The following is a 21,699-nucleotide window of genomic DNA, read 5'->3' as shown; positions in this document are numbered from 1 at the left end:
GAATGGTGTTGCTATGTTCCCAGTTGAGAGAATAACAAATTCTAATTGCACCAAGCCCCACTCTGTTTTTAAAGACTTATTTATTTTTATTGGAAAGTCAGATATATGCAGAGAAAAAGATCTTCCATCTGCTGGCTCACTACCCAAGTGGCTGCAATGGCCAGAGCTGCGCTGATCCAAAGCCAGAAGCCTCCTCTGGGTCTCCCACATGGGTGCAGGGTCCCAAGGCTTTGGGCCATCCTCATCTGCTTTCCCAGGCCACAAGCAGGGAGCTGGATGGGAAGCAGGACAGCTGGGATTAGAACTGGCACCCATATGGGATCTTGGCACATGCAAGGTGAGGACTTTAGTCACTAGGTTACTGCACAGGGCCCTTAAATTTGCCATTTTGGGCAGTGCTAATGCCAGCTGCTGCTGTATTAGTGGTGCTTCTGTGCCGTGACATCTGAGAACTGTGGAACCTGACACACGGGCTAACTGCCTGTTTTCCCATTGGGAGCACTGCATCAGTGCCAGCAACCTGGTTTCGTGCAGTCAGCATCTTGGAAGCAGCTGTAGTTGAACAGTGGCTGGAGAAAAGGACACGGACTTGTCACCAAGGTTCCAGCGCGAGTCTGGGAGTAACGGCCTCACGCGTATCTGATGTGGGGCATTCTCATCATTTTTCCTGAGCCCTTTTCAAGAGCCCTAGAACCACAGCAGGAACATGCAGCTGGTACCCCTAGAATAACATGCTTTATACAGTGTGGCTTGTCATCCCAAGGGTTTGAACATGGAAGGGCTGGGATTGACTCTAGCTATGAGAGGCCACTAAAAAGGGCCAGGTGCCTGAGAGAGGAAGGACCTGTGCCCAGGCTATGAGTGGAACAGCAGTGAGTCAGGGGTCCGTGTCACAGCAGGGGAAGGGGCCGCAATGGCCAAGGGCACGGCCTCAAAGGCCTATACGGTACAGACACTGAGCTTTGTGGAAACCTTGGGCCTGGAGACAAGTGTGAAGGATCCTGTGTCAGGAGGGGAATGCAGTCAACGTGTAAAAAAAATCTCTTTCTCCTCAGGGTTCAGTCTGCAGATTCATCTTCAAGATGTTTTCTTAGACACCAAAATGATCTTTTAAGACAAAAGGAACTGTGAACCTTTGTTCTGGAAATGCTCTTCCTACCAAACTCTGGTGCTGCTGAGGCCTGAGGCTTCCCCTACGCTTGTCCCCTTCCGCTTGAGGCATGGCCCCGGCCCATGGGAAAATCACTTAGCAGAGTGAATGTATCCTCTGCTTTTCTCAAATGAAATAAAATCATTTCTTCTGTGAAGGAAACCTGAGTCCCTTTTCATTAATCTGGGGATTGGTGACTGGCATAAAAGAGGTGGGATAACGTTGGAAAAGGTGGACGTGTCCGAGCTGGGGTGAGGCCTGTGCCATGCCCAGGGTTCTGTGGCCAGGCAGAGGTCATAAGTGCTGACCACTCTGTTAGGTACTTGACAAGTGGAGCTCCTAAGAGCTATCTGCTGCATTGTCTTGCACATCTTTGCCTGCACTGTAGTGCTCAGCGTTGAAGCCTAAGGAATCGCCGTTGTCGCCGTGCTCTACATTTGCTGTCAGAGGGACAGGCCCTGGGGTCACCCGGAGCAGCTGCTGCCCAGGAGAGGAGCATGAGATGCAGCTTGCCCTGCCTTCTCATGAGGTAGGCTCTTGTCCCGATGACACAGATGGAACAACTGAGTTGTTTGAGATTACATGGAATGTAAGTAGGGCTCCTGGGGGTCCAACTCAATACTGGCAAGCTTGGCAACCGGTACTCTTGACTCCTGTGTTCCAAGTCCTGCCCTCTGCCTGCTGTCTGACGGGCCACACGGAGCCTGGGGGAGGATGATGGTGGCTGAGCTCGGCTCAGAACATGGCACCAGGGCCCAGCGTGATAGCGCAGTGGTTAAGGTCCTCACCTTGCACACCCGAGATCCCATATGGATGGCGCTTCTAATCCAGGCAGCTCTACTTCCCATCCAGCTCCCTGCTTGTGGCCTGGGAAAGCAGTCCTGAATGGGAGACCCGGAAGAAGTTGCTGGCTTCTGATTGGCTCAGCTCCAGCCGTTGCGGCTGCTTGGGGATTGAACCATCAGATGGAAGATCTTCCTCTCTGTCTCTCCTTTGTATATCTGACTTTCCAATAAATAAATAAATATTAAAAAAAAAACAAAACAAACATGGCACCACTTGTACCTTTCTGGCTCTGGCCTCCTGAGCAGTAGTAGAGAGGACAATTTCAACAGGTCCACCATGGGTAGTGGCCTTGCTGTAGTAAGTAAAGTCAGACCTGGTGCATGAATCCCAAGAACTGGAAGCAGCATTCAACTGGCTACACCTCCCAGTCAGCAAGGCCATGGATGCAGACACCAACACAGCAAATGTTCTTTTCATTCAACATAACCCGTCCTTTGGTGAATGATGCAGATACCTTCTCAGCACGAGTGACGCAGGTTGGAGTACGCCATTGATGATGAGCCTTGGGTGTGGCTTTCTTCATGGTTTTTATTTGGGGCTCAACTTTCTTGGATCTGTTGGTTTAGAAGATTTTACCTAACTTGGAAATATTTCAGCCATTCTTCAAAAATTTTTGTCCTGATTATCCTTGAGTTACTCATTTACCATTTGATATCCCATAGTTCACTGGTGTCTTTTTCAGTCTTCCTGTTCATGTTGGACAGTTTCCATTGTTTTCCTTTGCAGTGCCTAATTTGCTGTTAATCCTGTCCAGTGCATTGTCACAGCATGCATTTTCTCTTAATTTCTGGCAATTCAATTGAAGTTTCCTATCTTTCATAGCTCTTGCAAATATTGTGTTCACATGTTCTTCAGCAGAGTATGTCTCTACCAGTTATTTTAACATCCACACCTTCTAATGCTATCATTTGCATCACTCTGGGCTTAGTTTAGTTGGTTTTTGTTCTGGTTATGGGTTGCATTGTGCTATATTTAATACAGTCTATTTGAAAGTCAGAGAGAGGGGGAAATACAGATAGGTTGATATCTTCCTTCTGTTGGTTCATTCCCCAAATGGCTACAACAGCCATGTCTGGGCCAGGCTGAAGCCAAGAGCCTGGAACTCCAGTAGGGTGGCAGGAACTCAAATATTTGGACCATCTTCCTTTGCTTTTCCAGGTGCATCAGTAGGGAACTAGACCAGAAGCAAAGCAGCCAGACTTTGAGCTGGCACTCCAATATGGGATGCCAGCACTGCGAATGTTGATTTAACACAGTAAGCCACAATGCTGGTCCCTAAGGTCTTGCTTTTCTGCATAACCTAATTTTTGGTTGGATGCTGGGCATGATGGGTTGCATACTGCTGAAAGTGAGATCTTGTCTTCTTTCAAATATTTTTGTGCTTTGCTTGAGGGCACAGTGACAAGGGACCAGTTTGATCCTTTTTGCATTGGGGTAGATCCAGAGCAGTCTTTAGTGTGAGGCTAATTCAGCCTTAGAGATTTTACCAGATGCTCTGTTAAGTCTCACCACTCTGGTGGGAACCTGGATTATTCCTGGCCAAAGTTGGGGGCTGGCACTGTTCCATACATATGTACAGAACAGTGCTAAGCTCAAGACTGGGGGGATCTCGGTTTCCCCTGTAGCACTCAGTACTGTGCCCCACACATCCTGCACATCTTGGCCTCCTTGAACTCGTGTCCACTGTTCAAATCAGCTGGATTAGGGCTGCGTGGTGTGGCCTAGACATCCTCCAGGTGGTGAGCTGGGCCTTTGTCAGTTTAACTTGGGTTTTATTTGCCTTTCTGCAGAGAAAGGCACTTCTGCACTTTGCCTCTTTTGAGGCAGAATAGGCCTGTTCTGCTTCTGATCCACAGCTGGAGGTAGGGGAGAGACAACCAAAATGGTGGCATGAAGGGGCAAGACTGACTCAGACCAAACCAAGAGAGCAAGCTTGTCATGGACTATGCATATTGAACTTGGACTGGACTGTGGACAAGAGTGCACACAATCCCAAGGCGGAGCAGACAGCTGCCCTGGCGGTGTATGGATGGCTTTACGCAGGAAACATTACTACACGTTGCTGTCCTGAGTGTCCTCTGGGCTATGCAGTTGGCCCAGCAGCAGTCCTTACATCAATACTACAAAAGGCAGCAATGCTATCCTTGTTTCTTATGGCCACTTTGCCCAACCTTCTCCCACTTCTTCAAAGGGTAGAAAAACTCATGCTGCCAGAGGGGATAGTTGCAGGAGTAAGTGCCTTGAGAAGTTGTATCTACACTATTCCAAAGGTTTGAGTACAGACAGCCCATCCCAAGTATGTGTATGAAAGACAGACAAGAGAAGGTGGAGGAAGGATTGGGGAGGCATGGCATGTGGGAACTATGACAGGTTCCTGGATATCACCATGGGATGAGGTCCATCTTGCTGGACTGATGGCATCCCCCTTCTTGAATGAAGACATAGGAAGACAACTGAAAGCAGAGGCAATGGCATTGGAGGCTTGAGGAGAGTGGAGATGGAATGCACTTACCCCAGAAAGGACATCTAGACTAAGAAACTAGCTGCATTTCTGAGCAATATTGAGTCATTTAACTTTGTGACCACAGTGGATTAAAAATAAAAAGTCCCCAAATACAAATGAAAACATAGCCTAAGACAAAGGTATTGTCTTCAGTCAGTGGGAGTAAAGGTTTGGTTTGTAATAGAGTACCAGGATGACCAGAAAGCCATTTGGGTAAGCCTAAGAGCCACATGTAAGAATACTCTTAAATGGGTTCATGATGTGAAAGATAAAACTAAAAACATGGGCATTATAATATGGCTGTAGGAAAAAGATTCTTAAACCAACAGATGATAAATTTTGGTTAAATTTTGCCTCACAAGAGCACCACACAGAAAGAAAAAAGTGAAAGCACAGCTGACATACTGGTAGTGGAGCAGTGGTGGTATTCATAGCACACATAAAAAATGACAGGCTTAAGGACCATCAACATGGACACCAAAGACTACATCCCAACCGCTAAGGAGACCACGGGGAATAGGAGTGCCTTTGGAGGCCGAGAACTCTGAGGTCACCCAACCCCATCTGGAGCCTCCACAGGGGATGGAAGAAGTCCAAACTCTGCCGTGCAGAAACCAGTGCCGTTGGAACGACGGCCAGGAGCCCTGAGTGATCTGCAGAAACAGAATAATAACAAACTTCCTTCGGGACTAGGGAGGCAGGCTCTCTGGTCCTTGCCTGGCTCTGGCTCTGGGTCCCCACCCTCCCTCGCAGTGACCATCAGGATCGCTCCAGTAACCCCTCAAAACAAACATACAAATAAACAAAAAAAAATCTAGAATGGACAGACAACAACATGGAAAACTTAGAATCAGACAGGAAACAGTCAGCATGGATCCAAACATGCCTCTCTAGGTGGGACACAAAGATTAGTTATGGGGGATTTCTTTGCACACCCATCCTAAACTGTACTGTACTGTACTGTACCTAAACTGATAACTGTATGGAATCAGGTTGAATATAAACCGAAATTGAAATGTCTATGAAGTCACAGGATGTAGTAAAGAAACTGCATTTTCCTATAAACATACTATTAATACCATGTCAATTAATGCCATAAGGTTGTAAATGGCTGTTGATTTTATGTTCCGGCTTTTAATTGATTGGGATGATAATTTGCTGGCTTTACCTTCAGACCAGAGATGGTCTCACCAAGAAATCGTTGAACCCACTAGGATAATAAGACACTGGACTTTATGTTTGGTAAATACTTCCAATGAACGAACCTCAACTGAATTTGAACTGTGGTAACGCAGCAAGGTGGAGAAATCCACCATGGGGAGAGGATTCGGGGAGGGGTGAGGGGAATCCCAGTGCCAATAACACTGTGTCACATAATGCAATGCAATTAATAAAAAAAGAAAAAAAAAATGACACGCTTTCATCCGTAACACACAGACAGACTTAGGTGACAGATGCAGGCCAAAACCCCAGTCGACAAATGAGAAAAGCACTTCAACAATTTGCACGCACAAAAGCAATGTAAATGGCCTGTAAACATATGAAAACATTCAAATGCTCTTACCAAAAAAGCATATTAAAATATGCAAAAGTAATTTCTCACACATCAGAGTGAGCAAAATAAAAACCATGAGAACACATTTTGTTGGTGAGATTGGAAGCAACAGCTGAGGTCCCTGGAGGGAATGCAAACGGCTCAGCCTTCATGCAAGTCAACTGCACAAGACCTAAGCAAACTACAAGTGCATTTACCGAGCATGCCCAGCTCTAGGGATCTACTCTGAGGTTAAGTCTTGGACAATGCAAACATGCATACTCATTGATGACTCTACTGGACACCACCTAAACGCAGAGCTGTGGCTGATAAATCATGCTACACCTGCAGCGGGTGGGCCAAGCAGCTGTGAATAGGTAGGGAGTTTGCTAGGAACTGACTGCTTCAAGGAATAATTCCGGCACTACTAACAGAAAAAAACAGCTGATCTGGGGCTGGGGAAAGACAGGAGGAGCAACAAGCCAGAACCTCCCTGTGTCTACATGGGGCTGGCTGGGGAAATGGGAGCAGGGATGAGAGAGGGACATTCCTGAGCATCCAGCTTCTGCAGAAACAGTGAAGGTGCAGGTACCATTCACATTGTCCCAATGTGGGATGTTAAAACCAACCAGGATGGGAGAGTCAGATAACAAGGCACAGCCCCAACTACCACAGTGACCAGTGATAAGCATGCCCCCTGCAAGGACGGGGTTCTAAAGGACTGTAGAAGACATGATCTTGTCTGGACAATCTAAGACCCAAGGCCAATCCCCTAAATACTCTAACTAGGAAATGAATGTTGGTCATGCAGGTGAGGGCTGACAGTTCTGGAACTGGTTTCTTTGTATACTACAACTGAACAGACGAGTTGCCTATCTGTAGATGACAGAAGCTGGATTTCTTCCCCCAAAGTCCCAGAAAAGGAAAGGGTCAAGTGGAAACTGGATATGGGTCTGGGAGTCCTGGGAGAGGCAGGAAGTCTGGATGTCTACATACATGTGTGCACCTATATTCAATGCCGGTGGCGTGTCAACAGAAAGCACACTTGACTAGCAATGGACACACCTCATACCCAGATCTTGGTTTCAAAATACCATTTTCTAATTAAAGAAACCAGGGCTGCTTAAGGAGATAGCCAATCTAATACTGGGACAGGAGAAGTACAGGAGAGTGTGTAACAGCTTGTGGTGCCTGTTCAAAATGCAGGGAGTCTTGAAGGATTCTTTGTGCACTACTGGACAGGCAGATGGAACAGGCTGCCATCCTCTGGCTAGCTCTAACTGAAAATCCTTGTCTTGGCTGTGCCAGGCACAGAATCAGCTTCAAAGGAGGAGGAAGCCTACAGCAAGACCAAGTCGGAACTAACTGGGCACTAACAGTTGGCTGTGCCAGACACAGAATGAGCTGCAGAGGAGGAAGCCTGCAGCAAGGCACACACAGGCCGGAGCTAACCAGGCAATGGCAGCAAATTCATTTTCAGCAGCTGCAGTTGTGATTAGGGTATTTTTAGCTTTCAAAATCCAAGGGCTGCACTGTAGTCAGTCAGTAAGGCCAACACAAAAACTCAGCTTTGAATTTGACACCAACAATTTTAGAGAGGAACCAGATTAGGAGAAAAATCAGAACATTTTCCACTGAGTTGGGAAAAAAAAAAAGAGTTCATTTTCTAGGTGAATGATATCAAGGGTGGTGACCACTTAACAGCACATACCAGTGTGCTAGCTACACCTTCTTCCCTCGGCAGCCGACACTCCGTGCACTGAGGTAAGTCTGTCCGCTGCCTCTAAGTCAGTACTGCATATGCATGTAGGGCAAAACACAAATCACTCATCCTCCAAACCGTAAAGACAGGCTGTAGTAAGAGCAGCTTCCAACAATCACCTCTGGATTTTGTGTGAGACGTACTTACTGAAGCCAGCATGAATTTAACAGACGCACACCAATGTTCTCAGAGCAGCCAGGCTAACCTGTTAGGGGGCATGAGGCCAACTGCTTCCTAAAGGCACTGGGCTGGCGGAGGGACCACTACAGGTGAGGCTGCCGGAGTTCTGGGATGCGTTCCCTGACATGGAAAAGAACAGCGCTCCGAGGAGGGTGATGCCTGGGGGCCAAGCCAGTCTTACCGTTGCCCTGGCAGAGTCTGGGTGAGCCAGGTGGTCTTCGCTGCCATGAATTAAGAGACAAAGTTTACACCAACCTTTAAGTATCATCTTAACCTCTGATAAAAAGTTCACTATAATATTTATTGTATAATGAAGAAAAAACAACACATTCAGGGAAAAATTGAGATTAACTTATTTTTCTTAAAAGATTCACCTCAAGGATGGCAACAAAGTCCAGCTTGTGCCGCCAAACGGTTTTACAAGATCAAACCGTGTACAGCTTCTCGTGTGAACTGTTGACTACAAACATTTACCAAATACATAAATCTCTTTTAAAAAAGCCATTTTAAATATAGCAAAGCAGTGTCTTCTTGCACAGCAAAGTGAAGAAAGTTTCTACAGAGAAATAAAAGTTTTACATTTGTAAAATCTTTTTCACATTCTAATAATCTAGCTTCTTATGATCCAATGCCAGGAGTTTTCAGGTTCCTTATTTACTATGTATTTCTTGTGCGCATGATGGTTAATAGAGAAATTATGTTAATGCATTACATGTTACCCTTATATTTAAAGGAAATGGTAAAACACACATTGTTCTTTCAGAACAAACCCCTGATTTAGTTTCTGACACAATGAATGTAATTAGGGCTCAAAAGATGGAGTTGTGATTGGGACCATCTGTGTGTACACAATGGTGACACTCTCAGCCAGGACCAGGTAAGGTGCTTGGGGAAGGTCAGCTGTTGAAAACTGTACTTGTAATTAGTGCAATTTAAGTTGGCTTTTTGTTTTTAATAATAAAATACTTCATCTGGAAAGATAAAACTTTCTATGGTGGTGTCTTATACAAAACACCGGGGTCCTAAAAGGGTTAGAAAAACTGAACCTAAAGCAACACCATCGGTGTCTTCCCCACTTAGGCTTCTTTCCGCCAAGAGATGTGGATGTGGATGCGCTGGCACGTGGTGTCTGGGTGAGGGATGTTGGCCAAGTCCATATGCTCCAATTCATACGGGGCGTATGGGACAAAGATTAACAGTCAAATATTCAGTTCCTGAAAACGGAATACAATGTTACTTGGTCAGTGTAATTTAAATACAAACTCCGAGCCTTGTGTAATATTTTAGAAAACAGTAGTTGTACTGATTATAAACCTGCATAGAAAGAAAGACAATTGAGATACAGTCAGAAAAGCCATCTCATAAGGCACACAAGAAAATAGACAGTAAATGTGAATGTTAACTCCTATTCTGATATACAGCAGAGGTTCATGAACATGCATAAATAATAACTTAACACTTCAAAGCTATAAATGGTTTACAAAGTGGTAAGGATCATGTTGGAAATTCAGTGTCGGGAGGCTGTCTTGTTCCGATCAGGCGTGACCTGATGAAGAATGCGCCTGGAAGTAGCTCAGCGAAGTGAGTACATTTTTAAAGAAAAACCCATCCTTTCCAAAAAAGAGCCAAATACCGATACTGAAGAGAGAAGATAGTGTATCACCCTCCCTTTTTTGGCCTCAACCAAAATTTATGACCCAAACTGCCATTAAGGACAGTTTTCCATCTGCAGCCTGTGACCTGCCGTGGGTCTGTCCCGAGCAACGCCACAGCGCTCAGCGACTCTGATGACTTGTCACAACCTGCAGATGAGGAGTGTCAAAGGAAACATAATTCGGGGGAAACACAATGTAAGTAAAAATTGTAGATAGCTGCTCAGTATTAAGTTTAAAATATAAAATGGCATTTCAAACCCTTCTTTTGAGTTTCTGAGGAAAAGGAGTATTCAAAAATCTGCGATAAAAGATATACAGGACTTTGAATTTTGTTCATGGCACAAGCCCAGTAAACTTGTTCTCACCCATGAGGTGTCTTCCTGTAAGACTAAGGCCTTGTTCACTCCAGGGGAGCGCGTGGGTCCCGTCAGGCGAGCAGGAAGCCTCCACGGATCCACAGCACTTTCTCCCCACGCCAACGCACAAAGCGGGTGACGACGACTGCACTCTGTCACCTGAAGCACCATTCCGCTTTTATAGGGTCAAGGAAAAAGAGATCCTTTCCCCCACAAAGATTTTTCCTAATCATTCACCACTTAAAAACCTTTGTGCTCATCTACTATTTTGTCATTTTCTGTATTATTAAATTAGGTCAGCTTTTTCTACTATATATCTTTTCCTCACAAAAGGCAAATTTTAAATAATGCCTTATAAAATCTGTTACAACACATTTTATATTTATGCAGGATGAACTTAACACCAATTTTTTTTGCCACTTTGCTATTTATGTACACATATAAAATATATAATGATGCTCAACCCATACAGCACAAAGATTACAATTTAACATCACACATTCCCCACCAGTGAGAGGAGAAACCCCTCTATACAATCCTCTGAAAACAACTGGGCTAATAATTAAAATCCAAAGTACAGCGTATTTAACAAAATAGTAAATATTAAACAGTGAATACTCTACTTAATAAGGATCTCGCCTTTTCCCCCCAAATTGGCGGCAATCCACAAAAATATACTTTTTAATCTGGTGACCATACAATACATAGGTACTTACATCAAAGGTGATAATATATTTAAGATGCTATATACACAAAGAGTTTGGCTCAACTTTTAATTTACATATAGAATAAGTGTTCATGGCTTTTTTTTTCCAAGGTTCTGCTTGCAAGTTATTTTTCCCCTCTTAAAATAAAAAGTTAAAATAAGATAGAGCTATTTTCTTAAAAAAAAGTTACAACATACAGCTTTGGCTTATATAAATAATTCATAGCAGAATGTGTTCAAAAGTAGTGAGTATAATTTTATATATAGTCATCAATTCATAAGGGTGTTTTCTTTCATATAAAATATACATGAGCTAAAATCATCAGTTTCTTTAATTTTTAAGATATGAATGTAAAAAGAAACTTCTGATATATTCCAATCATAACTTAATATATTAATTTTACTTTGTTAATGCTCTATATTTCTAGGCTATTATTTTCTGAATATCTCATGCGTGTTTTCTATTCTCTCTCTTTTTTATTAGCTAAAGATCACCTCTTTGACCCAATACATTTTTGCACGTGCAAAACAGTTATGTGTGGGGCTCTTCTGTTTTGTATTTTTGTCTAATTTTTAAAATATCAACAGCCCTTTCCCATGCACCCCTTTGCAATAGAGACCCATGCCAGGTTGGGTAAATAATATAAATGACATTTTATGTACAGTATTGCTTTCTTGGTTCCTGCTTTTCTACTGCTCTGTTCTACAAAGCATTTTTTCTTAAGTAACTACAGTCACCGCACAGTTAAATAAAACAAGTAGGGGGGGCCCACTAGGTTTCTGCAAGCTACTGTAGGAGAATTATATATGGGTACACATTTGTTTGCAAAATCTGGTTATCTTATGAAACAAGTAGTCCAAGGAAGTGCCAGACTGGTCTGTGCCTACAGGGTGTTTTGTCTGCCAGGGGACACACATCTGCAGACCAACAAGCAGTTTGCAGGTAAGTGCCTGATTCTGTGTCTGCAACACACCCAGCCACACACAAACACACACCCACACACACCCACATACATATATATGTACAGGGATATATATGTATGTATGTACATATAAATATACCTAACGCAGGTCCTTATTTACCAATGTAGCTACGATGCGCAGTTCACTGCCAGGACACAAAGGACAAGCAGCAGCCTGGAAGCCCTAGGTCACCCATGCATCCATCCGCATGCGCTTGACGGAAGGGCTTTCTCTGTCCTCAGCGTTTGGCGGACGGCCAAGCACAATTGGAGAGTGGAAGTCACCCCGTGGATCCTCCCGGTCACTGCCATCATAGGAGCTGCTAGAGCTGCTCAGACTGTCCACAGGGGAGCGCCCCATTTCCTGCCGGGGCTGGGGTTGGGGCTGGGGAGGCTGCGGTGGTGGCTGCTGTGGAGGCGGCGGTGGCGGCGGCTGCTGCTGGAAGCCTGATGGGGTCATTCGATCCCGGGGAGGTGAAATTGGTTCTGACTTAATGTTGATGTTTTGGTTGGTATTAATAGACAAATTCGAACCCTGAGATAACTGCCCTCCAGCACTGAGGGAAAAAGAGAGAGAGAGAGAGAGAGAGAGAGAGAGAGAGAGAGAGAGATGGTTTGTGGGCACATCTGTACAACTGTAATGCTTTTACAGACTCCACCTCACTGAAAACAGGCAGCTTGAAACCCTGTCAGAGCCTCCAGGATTGGTTCTGGCACTTCCTTCAGTGCTTAGCACAAAAGAACTGGCATCTTCCTGGGAGGAAAGATAACAGTATGCTACCCAACTCGTAAGTCATTTGGTTCTACTTCCTGTGGGAACCCGAGTACTCCTGCTGATGGAGAATCCCAAACTGTCCGTGCCTATGATAGCTGTGCATGACAGGCACGGTGGTGCCCCTGGGGGGCAGCTGGGGGCTGGGGTGCTCTCCTCGAACTGGTTCACAGGTCCACTTCTGTCCAGGCTCTGTGAAGTCCCTGTACCTTCTCCCTGGGACTCGGGGACTTTCAGGTCCCTGGGTACCACTGTGAATCTCTTCTTCCTATATCCTTATGTCCTCCTGTAAGAACCTTCTCTTCGTCAAGAACCAGAGAAGGTGAGCTAGGTTGGGCCCACAAATCCTGCGTGCACATCCTAAACAGAATCCCCATGCTCCCTGCCTTCTCATTCAGGCAAAAAGAAGGCATGGTAATGGGTGGTGCACTCACTGGTAAGTGGGTATTAAAGGTGACGTGGGGGGGCATTTGCACCTGTTAGACACCAGCCAAGTCTCCCGCCCTCAGACAATCCCTGCTCCCTGAATTCCTTCACAGAATACCCAGTTCATTCAGTAACCAAGCTATGATCTGGAACCATGGGAAGAGAAAAATCTCCCAACACTTTTGCTCATCCAAAACAGAGCCACTGCAAAATTCTTTCCGTGAAACTCAGTGGAGCAGAAGACTGCTCTGGCAGAAACAAAGGAAAGGTCTGGTTACTCACACGAGAGAGCTGAGAGCTGCTTGTCCTAGATGGTGTTGCTGCCAGGCTGACACCTGCCCCAGAGACAGCATTCCTGGGGAGTTGAAGCCTTGTAGAGCCGACAGATCAGCGCTGGTCAGCGAGTAATCTACAAAGATGATAAGACACTCAGTGTGTGCTGCAAGCACTAGGCTAGGCTGAGCTCATTTTCAAACAGAAGTTCTCTAGGTTAAGAGAAGACAGGTACCCCACAAGAAAACACAAGTCTGCTAACTCCCCAAGATTTTCTTTGAAGTGAGTGGTCTGTACAACATAGCTTCTTGTATATTTTTCTGGGGTTGTTTGAATGTAATAAATTCCCATTCTGAACCAAATGTTTAAAGTTCTACTTAAAACACGAGATACTTTCTACCAGCAAGTAAATAGAAATAAACAATGGCCAGCACAAAAGGATGCTCTTATAGAACTGTCATTTTAAATGAGCACACCATCTGCCACCACCCTCTGGAGCAGAAACAGAGGTGCTCACCTAGACTGAGTCCTGCTGATGGGTAGGGACACGGGAAAGACAAGGGATTCCCTCTCATGGGGCGTCATGCTTAGTGACACAGACATTAAACACGTCATGATACATTAACTTATTTAAAAGCACAAGCACTGCCACATCCTCTTGAACACATACAAAATAATTCTAAAGTCATAAAAAGTATTTCTTTGTCAGAGGAATATAAGTTCATTTTGTTATGAATGCTTCAGACATAATCACTGTTACCCAAACTTGGGACATGAGACATTCCTCACATGTGGAATGATTTCAGTTCCTAGATGTTCAGACTGCCTTTAGACTATGCTCTCTGCAGGAAAGCCTGGCAGGGTCCTGCATGTGAATACCTTCTCCACGTATCGCCCCTGGGTCCTTCCAACAACCCATTTGCTATTTTCTCTGTCCAAAGAGCTCAAAGATAGACCAAACTGGATGTTTCCTTTTCTCTAAACCCATTCCTTCTTAAATACTTCCCATCTTAGTAAATGCCACCCACTGCTATGTTGCTCCTAGAAGCTCCTGAGAGCAGACTGAAAGCATTGTGCCAAAGCAACTGGAATGACTGTTACTACGCACTGCTTATGAGAATCATAAAGCAATCACTCCCCTGTACTGCATTCTGAGTAACTGGCAAGGCCAAATGCAACTACCGCCATCCTTCTTGCTGCCTTTGAAACACTAGTTGTTTGGCTCAGCTGCTGGAAAAATAAATCCACATGTGCTCAGTCTCTTAGACTGGCAAATCTCAACTAAACCTGCTGCATATCATGACACTTCACCCCGCCCAAGAGGCTAAGAGCACACTCCTGCTGACCACACTGTCTTCCACCTTTCCAGCGCCCCTGCATCAGGGTATTCATAGATGCAATGTCTAAATGAACGTAAGTGCTTGTGCTTGAATGCTCTTTCCAAGGCAGTGTGATTGGCACTGACAGGAGGAAAGGTCTTTGTTTTGTCAATGAGACACAGGCACAATGACACAGACTGATGACAGAGAGGAAAGCAGTCTGCCCACACAGCCAGCTCCCTCTATATTCCCAAGCTTTGGGTCCAAAGTGAGTTAACACAGCACAAAGACAAACATCTTAACTGTAAAACGCTGGAACAGTGATACGGTCAGTAAGAGACTCACAGAAAACACCTGAGCAGCAAGCTCCTCCCTGCCCCCCTTAGCTTGGTGCCTATCACAAAATGTTGGTGATAGCTACTTGCTTTTTGCCAGGGCCAAAAGTTCACACTGGAGAAACAGAAATATCCTATTCAACTAATTCTACTATCGATCTATTTTTGGTGATTATTTTCCCTAGGCTGCTAAGTATTTTAACATACCCAAGTTTCATCTAAAACACTGAAAAGGACACACTGGCCAAAAAAGAGAGGGGGGGGGTGAATCAGGCAAGGTCCTGGGGCGGGCTTACCAGTGTTGTAGGCGGTCGGCATGGCCGAGTACACAAGTCCCTGTGGAGGCAAGCTCGGGGTTGTCACAGACACTACTGGGGTGGCGAGAGGTTGAGTAGCCTGAGAACTGCTTATCCTCTGAGGATTCTGTAAGAACAGAAACAAGAGGAAGTGTCATTAGGTGGTATTTATATTGATTTAATACATTTATAAATAACTCTCAATTTAAAAGTGATACTTTTCACAGTTTTATTTGAATGTCATTATTTCCTGATGCAGTGATGATGTGAAAACCTAAAAAATACTAATGGGAATAACTATGTAATTTTAAGGGGCATATTTGTACATTAATTATTCATCTTATTTTGTGGCTGAGAGTTTATGAATCTCAGAGACACAATCTTAAAATAGAAACATATAGGCAGTATCACTTCTCTGTGCTAACAAAAATAAGGACTTGATGTCACCACAAATGCTGCCACATTTCACCTAAGTAAACTAGGTATACATTTTTAGCAAAAGCCATCTGTGTCTATAGGCGTCATATATTCATGGCTTTATGAATTAAAATTTGGCCTGGCTCAGTAGTCTGCAGCTAAAGTCCTCACCTTGCATGCTGTGATTTCATATGGGCACTGGTTCTAATCCCAGCTGACCCATTTCCCATCCAGCTCCCTGCTTGTGGCAGGAAAGCAGCTGAGGACGGCCCAATGCCTTGGGACATTGCATCTGCTTGGGAGACCCGAAGACGCTCCTGCCTTCTGGCTTAGGATTGGCGCAGCACCAGCTGTTGCAGCCGCTTGGGGAGTGAACCACTGGATGGAAAATCTTCCTCTCTGTCTCTCCTCCTCTTTGTATACCTGACTTCCAATAAAAATAAATAAATTTTTTAAAAAAATCAAAACTACTTTTCCCTTCAGTATTTCCATTGTAACACTGCTTGAAGTCTTATTAAAGTAGGGCTTGTATTTTGATTTATTTCACTCCTGCAGTTGATTATTTTGTAACAGTAGATAGGATTTTATGATGTCTTTCAGTCCCTCAGACTGCTGAAATGAGGGCTCTTAACAGAGAGCTTTTGAATTAAGTACTGTTCTTTGGGCTGAGAACAGAGCAAAAGTAGATGCTGGTTGTTTCAGCGCATCTACATGGCACCCTATTCACGATGCAAATGAATAAAAAAGGCAGCTTCCAAAGAGCCAAGGGAAAGATGGCAGCCTCTACCTGCAGGGGGAGGACAGACTGGCAGGAGGGAATAATTTCTACCAAACCAGGATTACACGTGCCTAACAGATGACATGCAGTCAGAACACAATTCCAACTTTTCATGTCACAGCTGGAGACTGACATTCAGGGGTTTGCAAATTTAGCCCAGTCTCCCAAGATTATCAAGTGTCACACATGATTTAATTTCCCCTTCAGCTTTTCCGAAAGTGCATGCAATGAGTGAGACCTCTGGCTAGATCTAGACACTTGGCTCTTTGGGTCCTGTTTCTACCTCAGCTTAAAAGTTGTAGGACATCAGAGAGATCACACAGGAAATGGATGGACTGCTTGTATTTCTCTCTCTTTTTTAACCACGCAGAATGTCTGGAGAATCCTCTAGCCCCTCTGAGTCAAGGGAGGAAGCTGCTGCAAGTGTTCTGTGTAACTGATATGTCCTGAAATGACTGACCTAACAAATGCTCTGTTCTCAAATTCCTATACATTCTGGTGAAAAAAGTAGACATTCTAAAACAAAACAAAACAAAAAAAAGGTAAAAATCCCTTCCAAGCAGCCACAGCTATTTTCTAGAAGGACAGGCTTCCCAGGCCGCGTGGCAGCGTGGCTGTTCCTGAGCACAGTCCTGAGCATGGCAGAGCTCAGTGCGGCTCAGTGCCCACCTGCCTTCAGACCAACGCTCCAGCAGACTGCAATTCTCATGGTGTTTTGGTTCTAGTGGACAAATCACTTCATTTCTAACTTTTATAGTCTGAATTCACTTGTTTAAAATATGGACAGCCATCTGTAGCTTTTTGTATTTGTTTCTTAGCTTCAAAATTTCTTGTTTCTTCGCTTTTAAATTTAAGCCTTCAAGGGCTTCCAAGTTTATCTCTGAGATGCTTTAACTATGATTGTACTTTAAGGGTTGTGGGAAGTGTGTATGATTAATGGAAAAAGGTTTTGGTCTCAGCATCAACATAATGATCTCAATGTTTTGGGGTGGGGTCTACTTGGAGATAATCTGCTCTCATGTGGTCTAAAATGTTCAAAGTCAAATGGTAGTTCACAGTCTGGCCTGGAGCCTCCCACTCCATGGTCTAATCTCCATGGCAACTTCATGGTGCCACTTAAAAAACTGGGCACAGAGCAACAGTGAGACCCCAATGGGCTGTTTCTCGCCATCAATACTCCGGATCTCACCAACATCCCATTCTTGAGTAAGTGGCTTGCAGAACCACTAGAGGGCAACACAGCACTAGGTAATCAATGGGAACTGAGGCCAACTCACTGTGGATAAATTATTTTGAGTAATAAATTCCCATTAAAAATACATGTTATGACTAAGTAAAATAATAATACATCAGTAACAATACATAACACAACAGAATTTTTAGAGCTGCCTGACATATTTTAGTTAACCAGTGCACAATGACATCCAAAACTGTGAGAATGATCACAAAGTAAAATAAAGAACAGCTTCAAATATTACAGCTACAGTACAGATAACCTTTACGTTTAAAGACAAGCTGTATAAAACACACCAGCATGCATAAACATTTAAAACAGAAGGTATGTAAACGAAACCAGCCTTTCCCCCATGCTTTCATGCAGTCTTAACCTGCCCCTGCTAAAAACCGAACATTCCAAAGTTTTCATTCTTCTTAGGGCCATCTAATTCACATGATTACTTCTGTGAGGACTGGTTTTAGCTTTGAAAGAACAGATTAACTGCAAGTTATCTGTAGTCAGGTTTGTTTTCCAGAGAAGCAGAAAACATTTATTTTGGAGAAGGGTGTTTTTTTGAAGGAAATGTACATTTGTGTCTGAGTAAAGAGGGAGCCCCCTTGTGGTTCAGACAGACTCATGCAGGATGAAATAATTCCAACTCTGAGCAAGGTGACCTCACCAAAAATGATGTAATCTTTTTTGAAGGGAAGAGAAAGAATACAAGATCTTGTGTTAACAATCTGAGGAACTTTGAGGGTGAAGTCATTTTCTAAAAATATTTTAATAATTTAGAGAGTTATACAAGGTATTTTTAGATTCTTTCCTTCAAAAAAAAATCTTAATAAGTATCCAAGCACTCATGGACAGCTATTGTTTTTGAAGACTTTTTTCCAATATTTCCTCAAATAAAATGGGTCAACAGAGGCGCTTACAAACAGAAAAACAAGAACCGAACACCAACAGACCGCTTGGTGATTCAAAGGATTTGGATAGTTTAATAAAAAGAAAAAAAATCTGTTAACAAAGGAACATTGGCAAACTTCAACTCCTTTCAAGCAGAAACCACACTCACCAACTCCAATTCCTCTTCCTCCGACTGTACTCAGCACATAGGAGGGATAAAAGAGTTACTAAGACTGCTGGTAGTTGGAACAAAGTATATTTTTAGAAAAGCACATCATTTGGACACTAGCAGTTGTTTGCAGCTCTACAGAGATACTATGTATACAACAGAAATATAAATTAATGCATCTCAACAATTGTAGCTGATATCTCAAGAAAATGAAAAAAATCATCTTTTGAATTTATGGTAACCGAGATTTAAACATACAACTCCTCTCAATCAGTCTTCTATGCCAGCCTTGCCTGCATACAGCCACATTACGCATCAAGTGACAATATTTTAAAGCAGTCTCTGTGATATTGTGGTATCTGGAACCATGAGGACAGTCCACATTTGCATCAATCTTCCCATCACTAGCTGACCCAGTCACACATTTCCACTTACCTCCTACCAGATTCTGTGCCCCTTGGTAAGCAGAAACTAGTGATTGATATATATATATATATATATATATATATATATGCATATATATATGTATATATATATGCATTTGTTTAAAAGAATAATATTTAACCGATTTGAAAGGCAGAGTTACAAACAGAAGGAAAGAGAGATATTCTGTTAGTTCACTCTTTAAATGGCTACAATGGCTAGAGCTGGGGCTGGTCTGGAGGCAGGAGCTAAGAGCTTCCTCTGGGTCCACCATGTGGGTGTGCAGGGAACCAAGCCCTTAGCCCATCTTTTGCTGCTTCCCCGGCACACTGGCAGGGAGCTGAATCACAAGCAGAGTAGTGACTGTATGAGACACTGACACTGCAGGGCAGGTTTACTCTCCATGCCCCAGTGCCAGCTCCACACTGGTTTATGTTTAATGTCCCCAACTGCCTAGTACAGTGTCGTGAAACAACAAAACTCAGTATCTGTTATACGAAAGAGCATGGGGAACATTCCACCTAGCTTAGGGCAAGCCAACATCCGCATATTCAAGTGCCTGGGTGCCTCTTGGCTCAGGCTCTGCACTCTAGGCTCCTTCTAATACAGCTCTTACAAAGGCTGTGATGGACCAAGTAACTGCCCATTCAGCACCTGGCCAGAGTTCCAGGCCCCTGGCTTCTCCCCTGTCACTGGAGGTTTGTGAGCATTTGGGGAGAGAACCAGCAGATGAGACCTCCTTCTCCATGTCTGTCTATCTGCCTCTTGAATAAATAAAAAATTACAATATACACATTTTAAATAAATGTTTCCTATGTTCATAATCTACAAATACAGTTTTGATATAAATAAAATAATTTCAATGGAGAAAAACTCAGAAAATGACACTGGAAGTAGAATGAACTATTAAGCTACAATCCAGAAAGAAATTAGTGGAATATATTTGGGTTTTCTTCTAAACAATCACTAAATATCAATATGCTCAAAACAATCAACTAACTAGTTTTCTCTTACTTCATCTAAACAAGTCTACACACACCACTCTGACACATTAAGACTCTACAAATGACTGTGTAAAACAGGAGGGAGGGTGGCTGTTCACCCCGAGAGCTCTTCACCTGGCTCACTGCTGCTCTTCAAATGTGGGTAAACTCCCCTCACCCGTCCTGTGGTACACACTGCGGCACATCTCCAGCTATCAAACACTGACGTGTCTTTGTCTTACCCTCTACAAGGATAAGAGTGTAAATCATTGATTTAGCAAATTTGAGTTTACCTTGAATATGTAGCATTATTTCTTAACAAAAAGTTTACACATAGTTTATTAAACACCAGTAAAAATAGCCTGTCTAAACTTTGCAACTACACTAATAATTATATTAAATATAATAAAAAACAAATTTATGTTCTTCCAATGACTTTTTGTATTTTCTAAAAGTTACTTCTGAAAAATGACAGTAGGTATAACATCCATTTACTGGAAGATAAACCAACAGATCATATATTTTTTTCTCATTTCCTTTTTAGATATACTGTTATACATTTTAAACCTACTTTGAAATTATTTTAGACTTACAGAGCAGTTGAAAAGACAGCTCCCTTACACACCCAATCTAGCTTCCCCTAACGTTAACATCCAGAGAAACTCAATATGCTGCTGAAAATAAGAAACATTCTAGTACCAAGTGCAGCTCTGGACCTGGATTTAACCAGTCTGTGTGCCAATGTCCTTTTCTGATCTTGGATCAGACACTAACTATCACAAGCATTTGGTTCTCTTGTTCTTTCTGTAGTCGCCTCCCCAGTCTGAAATAGTTCCTCAGCATTTGTTTACTGTAGCCTTTGCACTTTAGAGCCATGAACAGGTATTTTGAAGACTGTCCCTGTCTCTCCCCTGGGGCTTGTCTGATGCCTGTTCACAGGTAAACACACCAGATGTGCCCATAACATTGGAAGGCACAGGTCCGCTTCAGGTCCTATTGTTAGGGATGCCAAACTTAATCCTTTGGCTGTCACTGTTTCAAAGACCTCTCAGCAAACAGAGCTGGGAAATACATAATGTAGACATGATGCTTACTAATCCGTATATAAACACACTTCTGTGTCTACCTGTGTATATACTTTTACTTCATTTGTTGTTGAAATTACTTCCTTGAGTTTTAATATCTAGGGCTCATAAGTGCTTGGATCACTTACCTCACATCTGCTACTTGAGCAATGATATGAGAGGAAGGTTGAAAATTCCAACTACGATGCGTACTTTTCTCTTTTAATTGTATGAATTTTCTCTATATACATTTTGAACATCAACTATTATGAGAATATTCATTAAGGATAGTTATATTGTGGGAAACAGATGAGGCTGTATCTATCTATCAACATTTTTCTATATATAACACTCTATTATATAAAACACATCTATTTTTCTTTCAGTTGTTCAGTTTATTTTTCTTCATTTTATTTGAAAGGCAGAGAGATTAAGAAAGATACAAAGAAACAGAAATCTGTCTGGCTTACTCCTGAACAGGCCACAACAGCTAGGACTGGGCCAACATAAGCGAGGAGCGAGGAACCCAACCCAATCTCTTATGTGAGTGGAAGGGACACGGCTTCCTGAGCCATGCCAGCCCCTGCCCCCCAGGGTGCATATAAGCAGACAGGTGGAACCAGGAGCAGAGCTGGTACTTGAACCTAGACACACCAGAACAGATATGGCCA

General features: G+C 43.3%; 1 protein-coding gene across 4 annotated transcripts in view; it reads right to left on the bottom strand.

Moving 5' to 3' along the window:
• Nucleotides 1-8,257: 8,257 nt before the first annotated feature.
• Nucleotides 8,258-21,699, bottom strand: part of MEF2A (myocyte enhancer factor 2A) — a 125,507-nt gene continuing 112,065 nt past the window's right edge. For 2 of the 4 annotated variants that reach the window (XM_040969198.1, XM_040969201.1), the window contains 4 exons: nt 18,559-18,582; nt 15,076-15,202; nt 13,135-13,261; nt 8,258-12,211 (listed from right to left, as the gene is read on the bottom strand). In XM_040969198.1, coding sequence (XP_040825132.1) covers nt 11,839-12,211; nt 13,135-13,261; nt 15,076-15,202; nt 18,559-18,582 — 651 coding nt within the window. In that variant the 3' untranslated portion in view covers nt 8,258-11,838. The remainder of the gene's footprint in view (nt 12,212-13,134; nt 13,262-15,075; nt 15,203-18,558; nt 18,583-21,699) is intronic. The other 2 variants (XM_040969200.1, XM_040969199.1) reach the window with 1 other exon arrangement.

Source organism: Ochotona curzoniae, unplaced genomic scaffold, assembly GCF_017591425.1.
Source record: "Ochotona curzoniae isolate NIBS_2020 unplaced genomic scaffold, NIBS_Ocur_1.0 scaffold_4701, whole genome shotgun sequence".
Classification (NCBI taxonomy): domain Eukaryota; kingdom Metazoa; phylum Chordata; class Mammalia; order Lagomorpha; family Ochotonidae; genus Ochotona; species Ochotona curzoniae.
Note: the sequence above shows the minus strand (reverse complement) of the source record. Positions and strands in the feature narration are given on the sequence as shown.